Source organism: Oncorhynchus gorbuscha, linkage group LG16, assembly GCF_021184085.1.
Source record: "Oncorhynchus gorbuscha isolate QuinsamMale2020 ecotype Even-year linkage group LG16, OgorEven_v1.0, whole genome shotgun sequence".
Taxonomy (NCBI): Eukaryota; Metazoa; Chordata; class Actinopteri; order Salmoniformes; family Salmonidae; genus Oncorhynchus; species Oncorhynchus gorbuscha.
Window position 1 is genome coordinate 10,546,257 of NC_060188.1, and position 18,069 is coordinate 10,564,325.

The 18,069-nt window shown below is 47.7% G+C and overlaps 1 protein-coding gene and 1 pseudogene across 1 annotated transcript in view; both read right to left on the minus strand.

Annotated features, from left to right (window-relative positions):
- The window catches only part of LOC123998976, an 899,899-nt pseudogene that overhangs the window by 664,853 nt on the left and 216,977 nt on the right, over window positions 1-18,069 (minus strand).
- Window positions 1-18,069, minus strand: part of LOC124000432 (dynamin-2-like) — a 48,457-nt gene that overhangs the window by 8,327 nt on the left and 22,061 nt on the right. Inside the window, exons 5-13 of the mRNA XM_046306781.1 lie at window positions 16,161-16,321; window positions 15,721-15,863; window positions 15,509-15,644; window positions 15,257-15,324; window positions 13,484-13,622; window positions 8,592-8,678; window positions 8,100-8,170; window positions 6,635-6,686; window positions 4,801-4,812 (exon numbers count right to left, since the gene is read on the minus strand). Of these exons, the coding sequence (XP_046162737.1) occupies window positions 4,801-4,812; window positions 6,635-6,686; window positions 8,100-8,170; window positions 8,592-8,678; window positions 13,484-13,622; window positions 15,257-15,324; window positions 15,509-15,644; window positions 15,721-15,863; window positions 16,161-16,321 (869 nt within the window). The remainder of the gene's footprint in view (window positions 1-4,800; window positions 4,813-6,634; window positions 6,687-8,099; window positions 8,171-8,591; window positions 8,679-13,483; window positions 13,623-15,256; window positions 15,325-15,508; window positions 15,645-15,720; window positions 15,864-16,160; window positions 16,322-18,069) is intronic.

Below are 18,069 nucleotides of genomic sequence, written 5' to 3' on the forward strand. Positions count from 1 at the left end.
CACGACTTGTCTTATCAGGTGAATGATAATGTCAAGCAGAAGTAATAACATTTTAAAATGAATAGATTTGGTAAATAGTTTTTCATTATTTTGACCTCCCCACATATAACTGGATGAAGTGTAAACTAAGAGCCTATTTGCTAGAAAAGGTAACTCCAAACACATTCTCGCTAAGAACAACTGTTTAGCGCTGGTTAAACAAAGGTTAGCCATGTCTGGCCAAAAATGTATGTGCAAGTCAACAAAGCTTTGCAGCAGTACTTGCCACAGTGGTAGTCTATTCACAGGTGCTGTTTCAAAGCCTATGTCAGATAATTACACTCACTGGTGTAATTATCTTTAATTAGTGTAATCTGTTCAATATTAGGAGTTGAAAAATAAAGTTGACATCAGAAAGATACTCTTATTTTCTACTGCATGTAATTCAACATTTGCTTATTCTGTTGCTAGCGATATTCATAAAAACCTTGATAAAAATCCCTTTTTTGGGACCCCCTGTAGTACCTCGTCAGATATCTAGGGGGCTGCTGACCCCTGGTTGTAGTACCTCGTCAGATATCTAGGGGGCTGCTGACCCCTGGTTGTAGTACCTCGTCAGATATCTAGGGGGCTGCTGACCCCTGGTTGTAGTACCTCGTCAGATATCTAGGGGGCTGCTGACCCCTGGTTGTAGTACCTCGTCAGATACCTAGGGGGCTGCTGACCCCTGGTTGTAGTACCTCGTCAGATACCTAGGGGGCTGCTGACCCCTGGTTGTAGTACCTCGTCAGATATCTAGGGGCTGCTGACCCCTGGTTGTAGTACCTCGTCAGATATCTAGGGGCTGCTGACCCCTGGTTGTAGTACCTCGTCAGATATCTAGGGGGCTGCTGACCCCTGGTTGTAGTACCTCGTCAGATATCTAGGGGCTGCTGACCCCTGGTTGTAGTACCTCGTCAGATATCTAGGGGGCTGCTGACCCCTGGTTGTAGTACCTCGTCAGATATCTAGGGGGCTGCTGACCCCTGGTTGTAGTACCTCGTCAGATATCTAGGGGCTGCTGACCCCTGGTTGTAGTACCTCGTTAGATATCTAGGGGCTGCTGACCCCTGGTTGTAGTACCTCGTCAGATATCTAGGGGCTGCTGACCCCTGGTTGTAGTACCTCGTCAGATATCTAGGGGCTGCTGACCCCTGGTTGTAGTACCTCGTCAGATATCTAGGGGCTGCTGACCCCTGGTTGTAGTACCTCGTCAGATATCTAGGGGCTGCTGACCCCTGGTTGTAGTACCTCGTCAGATACCTAGGGGCTGCTGACTCCTGGTTGTAGTACCTCGTCAGATACCTAGGGGCTGCTGACCCCTGGTTGTAGTACCTCGTCAGATACCTAGGGGGCTGCTGACCCCTGGTTGTAGTACCTCGTCAGATACCTAGGGGGCTGCTGACCCCTGGTTGTAGTACCTCGTCAGATATCTAGGGGGCTGCTGACCCCTGGTTGTAGTACCTCGTCAGATATCTAGGGGGCTGCTGACCCCTGGTTGTAGTACCTCGTCAGATATCTAGGGGGCTGCTGACCCCTGGTTGTAGTACCTCGTCAGATATCTAGGGGGCTGCTGACCCCTGGTTGTAGTACCTCGTCAGATATCTAGGGGCTGCTGACCCCTGGTTGTAGTACCTCGTCAGATATCTAGGGGGCTGCTGACCCCTGGTTGTAGTACCTCGTCAGATACCTAGGGGGCTGCTGACCCCTGGTTGTAGTACCTCGTCAGATATCTAGGGGGCTGCTGACCCCTGGTTGTAGTACCTCGTCAGATATCTAGGGGGCTGCTGACCCCTGGTTGTAGTACCTCGTCAGATATCTAGGGGCTGCTGACCCCTGGTTGTAGTACCTCGTCAGATATCTAGGGGGCTGCTGACCCCTGGTTGTAGTACCTCGTCAGATACCTAGGGGCTGCTGACCCCTGGTTGTAGTACCTCGTCAGATATCTAGGGGGCTGCTGACCCCTGGTTGTAGTACCTCGTCAGATATCTAGGGGCTGCTGACCCCTGGTTGTAGTACCTCGTCAGATATCTAGGGGGCTGCTGACCCCTGGTTGTAGTACCTCGTCAGATATCTAGGGGGCTGCTGACCCCTGGTTGTAGTACCTCGTCAGATATCTAGGGGGCTGCTGACCCCTGGTTGTAGTACCTCGTCAGATACCTAGGGGGCTGCTGACCCCTGGTTGTAGTACCTCGTCAGATATCTAGGGGCTGCTGACCCCTGGTTGTAGTACCTCGTCAGATATCTAGGGGCTGCTGACCCCTGGTTGTAGTACCTCGTCAGATATCTAGGGGCTGCTGACCCCTGGTTGTAGTACCTCGTCAGATATCTAGGGGGCTGCTGACCCCTGGTTGTAGTACCTCGTCAGATATCTAAGGGGCTGCTGACCCCTGGTTGTAGTACCTCGTCAGATATCTAGGGGGCTGCTGACCCCTGGTTGTAGTACCTCGTCAGATACCTAGGGGGCTGCTGACCCCTGGTTGTAGTACCTCGTCAGATACCTAGGGGGCTGCTGACCCCTGGTTGTAGTACCTCGTCAGATACCTAGGGGGCTGCTGACCCCTGGTTGTAGTACCTCGTCAGATACCTAGGGGGCTGCTGACCCCTGGTTGTAGTACCTCGTCAGATACCTAGGGGGCTGCTGACCCCTGGTTGTAGTACCTCGTCAGATACCTAGGGGCTGCTGACCCCTGGTTGTAGTACCTCGTCAGATACCTAGGGGCTGCTGACCCCTGGTTGTAGTACCTCGTCAGATACCTAGGGGCTGCTGACCCCTGGTTGTAGTACCTCGTCAGATACCTAGGGGGCTGCTGACCCCTGGTTGTAGTACCTCGTCAGATACCTAGGGGCTGCTGACCCCTGGTTGTAGTACTCGTCAGATACCTAGGGGGCTGCTGACCCCTGGTTGTAGTACCTCGTCAGATACCTAGGGGGCTGCTGACCCCTGGTTGTAGTACCTCGTCAGATACCTAGGGGGCTGCTGACCCCTGGTTGTAGTACCCCTGTATTAGAGTAATGCTCTCATTGTTACCGCCATTTCAAAGAACCATCAGGTGCGGCAGATATCAAGCTTGGACAAGGATGCTGTCAAGTTATGCCGATAAGACAGAACATCAACCTCTCTCTCCCTCTCCTGTGTCTTAAAGACTGATTGGGGTTTATGACGGGGGGGGGGGGGGTAATTAGTAGGAAAGTAGCAAAAGAAATGAGAGGTAGAGGCTGTAACATAGGAGTTAGCTAAATTCTCAGTTTGCCTTGGCGAAGAATTGCCTTTACACCCCTCTGTAATGAGAACTTGTATTTATTTATTTTTAAACCTGGCTAGCAGTCAGTGGTCAGTGTCGTAAGTGTTGAAGGTGAGAGACAGACAAGAGGAGTGTGAGGTGACAGAATAGGGATATTGAGATGCTTTTAATGCCATGACACTTCTTTCCTCACTGTCTAAACAGAAGCCCTGACATGCAGGATAGGTCAGTGATGACAAAAGACAGACATTTAGCCTGTTCCATCTTCAGCTACATCTCATGTTCAGGTTATTATCACCCGAGAAAAGTTAGGCCACTTGATGGCATCATTGCCTCAATTCCTGTCAAAAGCTTCCCTACATTGAAATCACCCATTTCTAAAGTAAACACATTATTTTAGGTCTTCTACTAGCTGGTAAATCAAACATTGATACATTAGATGTATGGAACTATACACATTCCAAATCATTATTAAACCCAATTTATATGTGACTTCAAAATCAGATTTGATCAGTTATTTTATGTAAATTATAATCATTGATTGAATCATGACGCCCCCCCCCCCCCCATGCCATCTACTGCCACCCTCTGGTCCCTGATTGGAATGACAGTCACAGGTCACAATGGTTTGTGGACAGTTGTGAGGTGTGCTACTAACATATTGTTATAGTGATGATTGGAATATTGAGTTGTGGAAAGTTGACATGCCAAGATAAGTTACAAAGAGAGAAAACATCAAGAGGAGATTTCAATGACACCAAAAGGATGAAAATGTGAACATCTAGTGTATGATTGTTGGTGATTCATGTCTCCTCCCCCCCATTCCTGGAATGTTCAGGACCCTTCGACAGCAAGGCAAACTGAGGCGGTCACTACTTAAACCCCTGGACAGGGCAGCATGGGTAAGGACCAAAAGCAGGAGAACTGACACCAGCCACTCTCACATCCTCCCAACTCTTCCATAGTCTTTCACAGGGAATCATAACATTACACTTCAGTGTGGTTCAAGAACGTGACAAAAAAATAAAACAATTCTGCCTGTGCTTGGACAGAACTGGTTTCAACAGGTTTGAGAGTGAAGAGTAAATGTTAGTAATATTCTATCTACTTGTCCAATTAAAGACAATTGCTGTCTTGTTAAGTGAAACCAATAATTATTGAGCATAACCCGGATGTTATTGAGAAAGCCGTTACCGATTACGGGTAAGGGGTAAAGCCGACGAGAATTACATCTCTACGATACGACTCTAATTGATCTCTGGTTTGCCATAAGTCTTGAGACTTTGAGACTCTACTACCTTCTCCTGCTCGCCCTCGCTCAGTCCCTGTGGAGTAGGGAAGATAAGACGAGAAAAACAGCTCATCATTTTGAAGAGGAGTTCTGTACACAGGAGTAACCTGGAACAAGTTGCCATAACACCAATTCCCATAACCTCCCAGTCTTTCCTAAGTGTCAGATGTCTGGCCTCAGTTCTCCTGCTCTGGTGACCCCTGCTGACTCCTAACAGGGTGTGGCTTGGATCTGAGGGGTACTTACCAGAATCTCACCCTGCAGGGATGGGAGGGGGGGGTTGGGGAGTGGTTAGGGCAAGAGATGGCAGGATAAATCACAGACCAGGGAAAAAGGGGGAAGCAAGCAAGCCAGGGAGGGAGGGAGATGGGGGAGTGGGAAAATGGGTAAGGGGAGGAGTGTGGGGGGGGGGGGTCAAGAAACGTTTGAAATGGAAGGAATCCATGAGACAACCGGAAAGATGGAGAGAGAGGTTGAGGGATAGAAAGAACGAAAGATGGAGAGAGAGGTTGAGGGATAGAAAGAACGAAAGATGGAGAGAGAGGTTGAGGGATAGAAAGAACGAAAGATGGAGAGAGAGGTTGAGGGATAGAAAGAACGAAAGATGGAGAGAGAGGTTGAGGGATAGAAAGAACGAAAGATGGAGAGAGAGGTTAATAGGGATGGAGAAAGAATAGAAAGATGGAGAGAGAGGTTAAGGGATAGAAAGAACGAAAGATGGAGAGAGAGGTTGAGGGATAGAAAGAACGAAAGATGGAGAGAGGGGGAGAGAGAGGTTGAGGGATAGAAAGAACGAAAGATGGAGAGAGGGGTTGAGGGATAGAAAGAACGAAAGATGGAGAGAGGGGTTGAGGGATAGAAAGAACGAAAGATGGAGAGAGGGGTTGAGGGATAGAAAGAACGAAAGATGGAGAGGGGTTGAGGGATAGAAAGAACGAAAGATGGAGAGAGAGGTTGAGGGATAGAAAGAACGAAAGATGGAGAGAGAGGTTGAGGGATAGAAAGAACGAAAGATGGAGAGAGAGGTTGAGGGATAGAAAGAACGAAAGATGGAGAGAGAGGTTGAGGGATAGAAAGAACGAAAGATGGAGAGAGAGGTTGAGAGATAGAAAGAACGAAAGATGGAAAGGAGAGAAAAGATGGAGACAGCGAGAGATAGAGGGAGCAAGAGAACAAGAGTTACATGCGATTAGATTTCCTTCAAGTACCACACATCGGTTATTTGATATTGGTTGCTTTCATTGAGCGAAGCTGGGTCCCATGCACATTCTGAATTACAATACAAAAAGTGCTTGGGTTAGTTGATAAACATAAAACAATTCTATGATTGTTGCTTTGCTGTTGGGTATCATGCCTTGGTTGTGTTGTAGTGCCGTGAAAATAGTGATAAAGTAGTGATAGTTGTGGTAGAAACAGCTGTTCATTTCCTATGCAGGGAAGCAGGGAGGGCTTGAATGACTCTAGTCTAGGGCAACTCTCCCCTCGCTGAAATACAGTGTTAGAAAGGTATTTCTATAGGACGTAATGTATATTCTAGAAAATATGTACCCTTAATAGGTTTCCAGGAACCTGAGAAGTGCACTCCATAAGTGTTGATGACATGGAAGCTGACGTAACATAGTCACATGATTTCAGGTAATTAGAGATCACATCAATAAAGTAGAGACTTCAAAACACGTTTAGAACTGTTTGGATGACACCGAGAGGTGCCAGGTTTATAACACAGGAAGAGAGGTGCCAGGTTTATAACACAGAGAGGTGCCAGGTTTATAACACAGTGGCCAAGGAGGAAAATTAACACCTGACTTAAAGACAGGATGGTATTTGGCCATGATTTGCAGGGGTTATCTTGAAGCTACTTATGCTTAAGTAAATAAGTGCTGTGAGGTTGTAAGTGTCAGGTTAGGTTACTAGTAGTTGAGTCTATTAATTGGTAGCATAGGGTCAGAGGTCAGGTATGTTACAACATGTAAACATGATAGAGGGGGAAGTGTCAGTCTGGGGCAGCTTAATCTGGGGGTTGATCAGATTGGGAGGGCTGGGTAGGTAAGAGGGTGGGAGGAGGAGGGACAAAGTGTACCTGGTTAGGAATGGCCCTCTTCTTGTTCTGATGTGTATTTCTCTGCTGGGCACTGTTAGAAAAGGACAGGTTCAGATGGAAAAAACACATTCAAAACCACAATCAGCATCAACAATGTTTGGGTAATAATGTGTATTGATCAATCAAATCGTTTAACAGCTATCAAACCTGTCCTACAATTCAAGTTATCAAACATAGTCATGGGAACAGTGGGAATGGGGTCTGGGGGAACGGGCGGAGAGGAAGAGGGACACCCGATTCGTGACAGCCCACCTGTTGTTGCCGTACCCTGGTGGGCTACCATCATCGTGCCTTCTGAAGTCAAGACTGAAAGTGACGCCACGAGAGACAAGTTACCACCCCTACCTACCTGACAACACTTCTCATCAATCCATCAACCCATTCTCCATGCGGATCATTGGAAAGGAACCCGCACGGCATTCAGACCCGCAAGGGGCAATGCTATGTTACGTAATCAGATGCATACCTCAGGCAGAGGGAAGAGACCATAGAAACAGAATTAGATTTCTATGGAAGAGACTTTCAACTCAGCTAGCTACATGTTGTGCATCCTATAGTAACTGCTACACTGGAGACAGTGTAGAGGGCAGAGGTCAACGCATGTCAAGCTCTGGCAGGACATCCAGTATGAGTGTCTAGGGCTGACCTATCAGCAAGATGCAGGAAATCAGTATTCCAAAACACCATGTTATTAGTAATAACCAACGCAGTCAGCAGATAAAAACTACACGCAAACTCACTCAGTTCAGCACACAACAAATAAGGGTCCTTGAAAAATCAAAAACCAGCTCCAGTGAGACAGGGTCAGAAAGGAAGGGTGCACCACCTAGCATGCTTGATTCAGCTCATTAGAGGCAGAACTAACCTAGCAGAGCAAGATCGACCTTGTCTGACCCCTAGCGTAGTATTCTACGGTGTTCTAACCACGTTCATTGATCTGCCTTCATGGTGGATCAATCAGACTGACTGAGTCACAGCTGGTTTATAGCCTGTAGATCAAGGATCCACAGATACAGCCCCTTGTTAGGATCAGTAATACTGATAAAAGAAGCGGTAATTGTAGTTTGTAGCGACAGTGGTCTCTGTGAGTGTCTTTAGGGGTTGTGATAAAGTGGCCAAACAGCGATTGAGGTATTGATTGTTTCAAGTCTATAGGGAATGGCACTTACTGTAGGAATAACTATCAAGCACAGGCAGTCAGGCACACAAGCTTAATGGGACTCTACCCGATCCATGTTCAGCAGAGTTCAGTTCAGTCCATGCCCAGCTCAGCAAACAGTGCAAATCTGCCTTTGGGCAGTAGTGAGTTAGTCTGGTGCCCAGCACTACATCACAACCACACCTTCAGCTGGGAGCTGGGGCACGAGCATTAGGGAGAGAGGGAGAAGAGGTGCTTGGGTAAAGGGTGTGGTGTATTAGGGTGGTGGGGTAGTAGGGTTCATACTTGGCGAAGCCTATAAAGTCCTCGTGGTTGGTGTTGATGTAGGACAACTCAATGTCAATCAGCAGCATCACCTAGAATGAAGACAGAGCTTCACTATGACAATAGAGTTCATTTTACATCACATTTACATTCACTTAGTCGTTGAACAGACGCCATTTACAATCCGTGCATCAAAAACCACTTACCACAATCAAGCAAAGCCAGTCCTAGTACAGACAAGACTAGTGCAAGAAAGGCAAGTACAAACAATCGATTTCAAATGGAGAAATATATTTCTTAAATAATATTTCTTAAAAATCTCCTGTTGGGAGGGTTTCTCTGTCAGTGGTCAGGTCCTGCATTAAAAAAGCATCTCAGAGTAGGAGTGCTGATCTAGGATCAGGTCCCCTGACCACATCATCTAATTCATTATGATCTAAAAGGCTGAACTGATCCTACATCAGCACTCCTACCCAGAGACTCCTCGTAAAAACAGGCTCTAAATGCACTGACCTGGTCCTTGGTCTTGCCCTCTCGCTCTCTGACGTAGGTGGTGACGATCCTCTCTGTCTCCTCTCTCAGCCGGGGGTAAGAACCCAGCTGCAAGGTTATACAAAACAACTGCAACACTGACCATATAGACAAAGAGAATCACTAGCATACACTAACACCCTGGCAGGACTATCCAGGCAGACCTACCTCCATTTACATATACAACAGACAGGAGATGAAACACATACACTAACACTCTGGCAGGACTATCCAGACAGACCTACCTCCATTTACATATACAACAGACAGGAGATGAAACACATACACTAACACTCTGGCAGGACTATCCAGACAGACCTACCTCCATTTACATATACAACAGACAGGAGATGAAACACATACACTAACACTCTGGCAGGACTATCCAGACAGACCTACCTCCATTTACATATACAACAGACAGGAGATGAAACACATACACTAACACTCTGGCAGGACTATCCAGACAGACCTACCTCCATTTACATATACAACAGACAGGAGATGAAACACATACACTAACACTCTGGCAGGACTATCCAGACAGACCTACCTCCATTTACATATACAACAGACAGGAGATGAAACACATACACTAACACTCTGGCATGACTATCCAGACAGACCTACCTCCATTTACATATACAACAGACAGGAGATGAAACACATACACTAACACTCTGGCAGGACTATCCAGACAGACCTACCTCCATTTACATATACAACAGACAGGAGATGAAACACATACACTAACACTCTGGCAGGACTATCCAGACAGACCTACCTCCATTTACATATACAACAGACAGGAGATGAAACACATACACTGAGTAGACAAAACATTAAGAACACCTGCTCGTTCCATGATAGACTGACCAGGTGAAAGCTATGATACCTTATTGATGTCACCTGTTAAGTCCACTTCAATCAGTGTAGATGAGGAGAGGAAACAGGTTCAAGGATTTTGAAGCTTCGATACACTTGAGACACAGATTGTGTATGTGTGCAAGACGAAATATTTAACTACCCTTGGACAGGGTGTGGTAGTAGGTGTCTTTGAATAGGGTGTGGTAATAGGTGCCTGGTCACCGGTTTGTATGGCAAGAAATGCAACGCTACTGGGTTTTTCACACTCAACAGTTTCCTGTGTGTATCAGGAACGGTCCACCACCCAAAGGACATCCAGCCAACTTGACACAACTGTGGGAAGCATTGGAGCCAAAATGGGCAAGCATCCCTGTGGAACGCTTTTCGACACCTTATAGAGTACATGCCCTGACAAATTCAGGCTGTTCGGAGGGAAAAATTAGGTGCAACTCAATATTAGGAAGGTGTTCTTAATGTTTCTTACACTCAGTGTGCAGGATAGGGGAAGGACATAGCCATTCAGCAGTGAATATAGGAATCATATTGACTAGCACACACACACACTCACTCCTTAATGGGCATGCACACAGGATGAATGTCTGTGATCTATGGCATAAGGGCAGCGCTTTCAGCCTCAGCTGGGAATGACCATGATGGATACCATGAGGAGTGATGTCATGATGATTAGCTCTAGTTGACTGGAGTCAACCTTTAAATGGATCAATGGCTAAAATGCATAGAAACATTTAGGAAATTAGAATATCCAACCTAAAAAAAATAAAAAATAAAGTTAATTAACACTATTGTTTTCCTGTGACAGTAAACAATCATTCCAAGCTGACGGTGATTGCTGATATTATTTCATGTTAGTGAAGAACAGATCAGGAGAATGAAGAAGAAGAGGGTGAAGGACAGAGTGAAGGGCAAATCCATTCATCAGCTGAACTAATACCAGAGGTAGAGTGACAGTGAAAGGGATGGACTGCTGGGTTTTGAAAACAGTTTCCTCCATCCACAAGATGGCATGGTTGTTGAGCAGCACTGTTGCTATGGCAACACAGCAACAGGGTCAGTGCTGGGTCAGTGAGAGAGCACAGCCTCATAGCCCTGGAGCTCAGCAGGACATGTATACATATAAATATAGCTCTGGAGCTCTGCAGGACATGTATACATATAAATATAGCTCTGAGCAAATTCAGGACATGTCTACATATAAAATATAGCCCTGGAGCTCTGCAGGACATGTCTACATATAAATATAGCTCTGGAGCTCAGCAGGACATGTATACATATAAATAGGATAGCTCTGGAGCTCAGCAGGACATGTAACATATAAATATAGCCCTGGAGCTCTGCAGGACATGTCTACATATAAATATAGCTCTGGAGCTCAGGATGAATGTCTGTATAAATGGCATAGCTCTGGCTCAGCAGGACATGTATACATATAAATATAGCCTGGAGCTCAGGGAATGTCCATATAAATATAGCCCTGAGCTCTGCAGGACATGTCACATATAAATATAGCTCTGGAGCTCAGCAGGACATGTATACATATAAATATAGCTCTGATCAATGACATAAAATAAATATAGCCCTGGACATTTAGGACATGTATACATATAAATATAGCCTGGAAAACATGTATAATAAAATAAGCTCTGGAGCTCAGCAGGAGTTAATTAACACTAAATTAGCTTGGAGCTCAGCAGGACATGTATACATATAAATTCCTGGAGCTGAGCAGGACATCAGCAGGACATGCATTAAATAAGTATACATATAAATATAGCCCTGGAGCTCAGCAGGACATGTATACATATAAATATAGCTCTGGAGCTCAGCAGGACATGTCTACATATAAATAGCCCTGAGCTCTGCAGGACATGTCCATATAAATCAGCTGAGCTAATAGCTCAGCAGGACATGTGACATATAAATATAGCTGGAGCTCAGCAGGACATGTATACATATAAATATAGCCCTGGAGCTCAGCAGATGGCTCTGGAGCATGTCTACATATAAATATAGCACTGGAGCTCTGCAGGACATGTCTACAGCAAATATAGCTCTGGGCTCAGCAGGACATGTCTACATATAAATATAGCCTGGAGCTCAGCAGGACATGTATACATATAAATATAGCCCTGGAGCTCAGCAGGACATGTCTACATATAAATATAGCCCTGGAGCTCTGCAGGACATGTCTACATATAAATATAGCCCTGGAGCTCAGCAGGACATGTATACATATAAATATAGCTCTGGAGCTCAGCAGGACATGTATACATATAAATATAGCTCTGGAGCTCAGCAGGACATGTATACATATAAATATAGCCCTGGAGCTCTGCAGGACATGTATACATATAAATATAGCTCTGGAGCTCTGCAGGACATGTATACATATAAATATAGCTCTGGAGCTCAGCAGGACATGTATACATATAAATATAGCCCTGGAGCTCAGCAGGACATGTATACATATAAATATAGCCCTGGAGCTCAGCAGGACATGTCTACATATAAATATAGCCCTGGAGCTCAGCAGGACATGTCTACATATAAATATAGCCCTGGAGCTCAGCAGGACATGTCTACATATAAATATAGCCCTGGAGCTCAGCAGGACATGTCTACATATAAATATAGCTCTGGAGCTCAGCAGGACATGTATACATATAAATATAGCCCTGGAGCTCAGCAGGACATGTATACATATAAATATAGCTCTGGAGCTCAGCAGGACATGTCTACATATAAATATAGCTCTGGAGCTCTGCAGGACATGTCTACATATAAATATAGCTCTGGAGCTCAGCAGGACATGTCTACATATAAATATAGCTCTGGAGCTCTGCAGGACATGTCAGCAGGACATGTCTACATATAAATATAGCCCTGGAGCTCAGCAGGACATGTCTACATATAAATATAGCTCTGGAGCTCAGCAGGACATGTCTACATATAAATATAGCCCTGGAGCTCAGCAGGACATGTCTACATATAAATATAGCCCTGGAGCTCTGCAGGACATGTATACATATAAATATAGCTCTGGAGCTCAGCAGGACATGTATACATATAAATATAGCTCTGGAGCTCAGCAGGACATGTATACATATAAATATAGCTCTGGAGCTCTGCAGGACATGTATACATATAAATATAGCTCTGGAGCTCAGCAGGACATGTATACATATAAATATAGCTCTGGAGCTCAGCAGGACATGTATAGCTCAGCAGGACATGTATAATATAAATAGCCCTGGAGCTCTGCAGGACATGTATACATATAAATATAGCCCTGGAGCTCTGCAGGACATGTATACATATAAATATAGCTCTGGAGCTCAGCAGCATGTATACATATAAATATAGCTCTGGAGGACATGTATACATATAAATATAGCTCTGGAGCTCTGCAGGACATGTATACATATAAATATAGCTCTGGAGCTCAGCAGGACATGTATACATATAAATATAGCTCTGGAGCTCAGCAGGACATGTATACATATAAATATAGCCCTAGAGCTCTGCAGGACATGTATACATATAAATATAGCCCTGGAGCTCTGCAGGACATGTATACATATAAATATAGCCCTGGTGCTCAGCAGGACATGTCTACATATAAATATAGCTCTGGAGCTCTGGGCACTGATGTTCTGGTAGACAGAGGTCTGGGTCTTGAGGAGGAGGGGAGATTGGGATGGAGGAGGCCCGTGATTTGCAAGTCGATGCTTGATTGGATACGTGTGGCTTGGACAAAAGGAGAGGATGTGTGTGGCGAGGGAGGGATACACACAATCCAGGCACTGAGGAGTGATGGCGTGGGGGATGATTAGGATAGGTTGCTGATTGGAGCGCGGTGGAAGAGAGGTGCGAGGGGAACAGGGAAAGGCATTCAATCACAGATGAGAGGATACGCTCCAGAACACTCGCTCTCTCTTCCTTCTCTCCCCCCCCTCTTTCCTGTGAGGGGCGAGGCTGCTCTTGGTTACCTTGACGGAACACTTCATGACGAGCGCGGTCAGCTCAGACACCACCAGATCCACACATTTCAGGCTGGGCTCTTTCAGTTTGAGGATCTGCTTTTTGACTATGGCCTCGAAGGCCAGGTCAGGGGTGAACAACCCCGTTCTGAGGGGGTACGGGGGGCGTAGTGTGGGGGGGAAGCATAGAGAGAGGGATAGACAGAAATAACAAGAGGCGAGAGAGAGAGAAATACAGGAAAGAAAGAAAAAGAAGATTCTTCGTTTAGTTAGTTATCTGTCAAACTAGAAATCTCGTCTCTAGAAAAACAAGTGAAGCAAGAAGATAAGGACAAGCCGCAGGCTTTCACATCCTCTTCTCTTGACAGGGCAGATCTTCTCAAACTCTGTATATAATATAGATATGTGGGCACATATTCAACTCACAGTACCCACATAACTAACACCCTAGCTATGTCAGTCCTAAGTGTGTATCATTCTTAGACAGATGAGACCTGCAGCTTGTCCATGTGAGACCAGTGATGCTCGGGGAATGGCCATCCCCAACCATCCCGTCTCCACGACGACGACACCACAACCGTCACAAAACACGACAGCAGCACCTGGCACACAGGCTAGCTGTGGCGGGCTGAGGGGGAGTCAAACTGTCCCCATATCTGCCCCATCCACAAGTGTGTATAGCGTGTTTTTATTTTATTTATTTAACCTTAAATAACACATTTTTATTTACAATGACGGCCTACACCAGCCAAACCCGGATGACACTGGGCCAATTGTGCGCCCCCGGGTGGTTACACAGTAGACGTTCTGATTAGGGCCAGGAGTTTTTATTTACTAACTAACTACATGACCTGACTAGAAAATCTCTGGGCCCTAGTTGTGCTATCTAAAGGGTCATAGAGGCCATGGATGGACAGCTGTTTTGGAGCAGAGTGGGTCAGTGTTGCGCCCCCCCCCCCCACCCACCCAGTGTCGCCCCCTTGTGGCCAGGCTGGATCGTGACAGGACGGGAGTCTGGACACCAGGCTGCAGTACCTTGTTGGTGCACTGCCTGACTGTGTTGATGAGCTCCTGAATGACAAGGTCGATACATTTGATACAGGGCTCTTTCAGCTTAATGATCTGCTTTTTCACAATGGCCTCAAACGCCAGGTCGGGAGTGAACAGGCCCGTTCTGAGGACGCACAAAGACACAGACAAGGAGGGGGGGGGGGACAGAGATAAGGACACGGACAGACAGGGACAAAAAAGAAAAAAAACTGACAGAAGTAGGACAACAGACAAGTTATTGTCCAGAGAGGTAGCATACAAACAGACAAAAGCAGATAAAGACGAGTCAGTCCAGAAAGGGAGAACAGTAGAACAAATAAAAGATAATAAAACAGACATTCACAGACAGAAATAAGGAAGAGAGAGCAGAGCCAAGGTTATCAGCATACAAACACGAAACAGCACACAAATCAGTGATTGATGTATGCACAAGGAAATAAGAAGCAAGTTATTACAGAAAGATAGAGGTGGGGAGGAAGGGGGGGGAGATTAAATGAGTTTAGATTTCACATCGAACAACAACAACAACCATTAGAGTGTATGATAGGCAGTTCTGTGGGAGAGTGATCTGTGGGCATTTTAGGCTAATTGCTCTGTGATTGCTGAGCATGCTGTGGGTCCGTTCTCCATGAAAGGAGGAAACAGAGAGGGTTGACAGTGAAGAGGAAAGAGCAGAGCACAGTGGTGGTGATGTGTGAAGACACAGGACGGACCCTCCTCTCCTCCACTTGCCTGACACCATGGACATTCTTGATGGCATGACTGATCTCCCTCCTCAACTCCTTCTCATCAAACACAATCTGACAGAGAAAAGAGAGAAGAAGAAAGAACAAACAAACAATAGAAACACTGTTAATCCATTCTGCACTCTAAAATGCACACTTCTAAACAAGTCGATCAACCGTGGTCAAAACAGTCAAGCAGGCAGATGAACTTGTCTTGTAGAAATATTATGACAGTGAGTATTGAGACCGCAGCGCTCACCTTGACCAGCTCGAAGGGGAAGCGCTCATGGAAGATCCGGTTGATTTTGGCACCACCCGACAGCTCCGCCGTGTCCACCTGGTCCCCAGAACCCTCGATACGCTTCTCAAAGTCCACCCCAAACTGCTGCACCATCCTGGGAAGAAAGACAGAGAGTCAGGGTCAACTCTGGAGCTACTCATTATGGTGGTGTGTGTGTGTCCTCTACTCACTGCAGCAGGGCCTTGGTCTTGCGTGTGGGGTCGTCGGGACGGAAGTTCTTGTACTCCTCCACCTCTTTCTCCAGGGAGAGCACCTGGCTCTGCAGCTTACTGCGCAGCCCAGGCAGAGTGTCCCTGATGTGGTTGGTCAGTTGCTGAGGAGAGAGAGGGACACCGTGAGTGAGGGGGGGGAGGGAGAGGGACACTGAGTGAGGGAGGAGAGGAGGGAGGGAGAAGGAGAAATGGAAGGGATAGAATGAGCGAGAAGGAGAACAGGAGGGGAGAGAATGTATAGTGAATGAAAAAGTGAGTTCAAGGAACATTATAGCCTGGTTTAAGATCTGTTGGTGCCGTCTCTCAGAGTTCACAAGAAAGCAAAAAAACTGATCTGGAAGTCAGACTAGAACATCAGTGTAGAATAACAGAAAGGGGAACGTTGAGTAATCTCTCACCTGGTTTAGTTGTTTCTGCAGGTGTGGGGTGCCCATGCGCTCGGCCATGTGTCTGTAGCCCGGGTGAGACAGGAAGAACTTCCTCTCAGCAGCCAGCGCAGCGCGGATGTCCTTCCTGCCATCTATGTCCTTCTGACTGCGGTTCACCACGCCGATATAACCTGGAGAGAGAGCGCACACTTATTCCTCTGCAGTCAATGAGGTGTGTGTGTGTGTCACCTGTACGCAGAGGTGTTTGTTCTCCAGGATGTGTGTCCGTCCCTTCGTGGTCCAGCTTTGTGATCACGTGTGTGTGAACCACAGTTCATCTCAACATATTAATCCTGACTACTGTGTCCACCATCTCCATTCCTCATCTCCTCAATACAATTGTTCAGTAGGAAAAACAATAGGTGGAAAAATATCAGTTTGTTCAAGTCCAGGATGTCAATGTTTTAGCATTTGGTGCACCAAATCACCACCCAGAAATCAAGTGCATCATCCTTTGGTCCAGCTTTGTGAACAGTACGCACCACTAGGCTAGTCCCTTACCCCGTGGGTCCGCCTCCCAGTCCCTTACCCCGTGGGTCCGCCTCCCAGACCTGAACAGGGTCCGCCTCCCAGTCCCTTACAGTCCGCCTCCCAGTCCCTTACCCCATGGGTCCGCCTCCCAGTCCCTTACATATTAATCCTGACTACCCCATGGGTCCGCCTCCCAGTCCCTTACCCCATGGGTCCACCCCCAGTCCTTCCCCATTCCTCATCTCCCCATGGGTCAATTCCCCTCCCAGTCCCTAATACAATTGTTCAGTCCCTTACCCCATGGGTCCGCCTCCCAGGAAAAACCCCATGGGTCCGAAAAAATATCAATGGGTCCGCCTCCCAGTCCCTTACCCCATGGGTCCGCCTCCCAGGACAAGTCCACCCCATGGGTCCGCCTCCCAGTCCCTTACCCCATGGGTCCGCCTCCCAGTCCCTTACCCCATGGGTCCGCCTCCCAGTCCCTTACCCCATGGGTCCGCCTCCCAGTCCCTTACCCCATGGGTCCGCCTCCCAGTCCCTTACCCCATGGGTCCGCCTCCCAGTCCAATGGGTCCGCCTCCCAGTCCCTTACCCCATGGGTCCGCCTCCCAGTCCCTTAGAAATCAAGTGCCGCCATCCTCATCCTTTGGTCCTGGGTCCGTTCCCAGTCCCTTACCCCAGAGCCTCCCAGTCCCTTACCCCAGTCCAGCACCACCCTTACCCCATGGGTCCGCTCCCAGTCCCTTACCCCATGGGTCCGCCTCCCAGTCCCTTACCCCATGGGTCCGCCTCCCAGTCCTCCCCCATGGGTCCGCCTCCCAGTCCCTTACCCCATGGGTCCGCCTCCCAGTCCCTTACCCCATGGGTCCGCCTCCCAGTCCCTTACCCCATGGGTCCGCCTCCCAGTCCCTTACCCCATGGGTCCCCAGTCCCTTACCCCATGGGTCCCCTCCCAGTCCCTTACCCCATGGGTCCGCCTCCCCTTACCCCAGTCCCCTCCCAGTCCCTTACCCCATGGGTCCGCCTCCCAGTCCCTTACCCCCATGGGTCCGCCTCCCAGTCCCTTAGGGTCCGCCTCCCAGTCCCTTACCCCATGGGTCCGCCTCCCAGTCCCTTACCCCATGGGTCCGCCTCCCAGTCCCTTACCCCATGGGTCCGCCTCCCAGTCCCTTACCCCATGGGTCCGCCTCCCAGTCCCTTACCCCATGGGTCCGCCTCCCAGTCCCCTCCCAGTCCCCCCCATGGGTCCGCCTCCCAGTCCCTTACCCCATGGGTCCGCCTCCCAGTCCCCCCCATGGGTCCGCCTCCCAGTCCCTTACCCCATGGGTCCGCCTCCCAGTCCCTTACCCCATGGGTCCGCCTCCCAGTCCCTTACCCCATGGGTCCGCCTCCCAGTCCCTTACCCCAT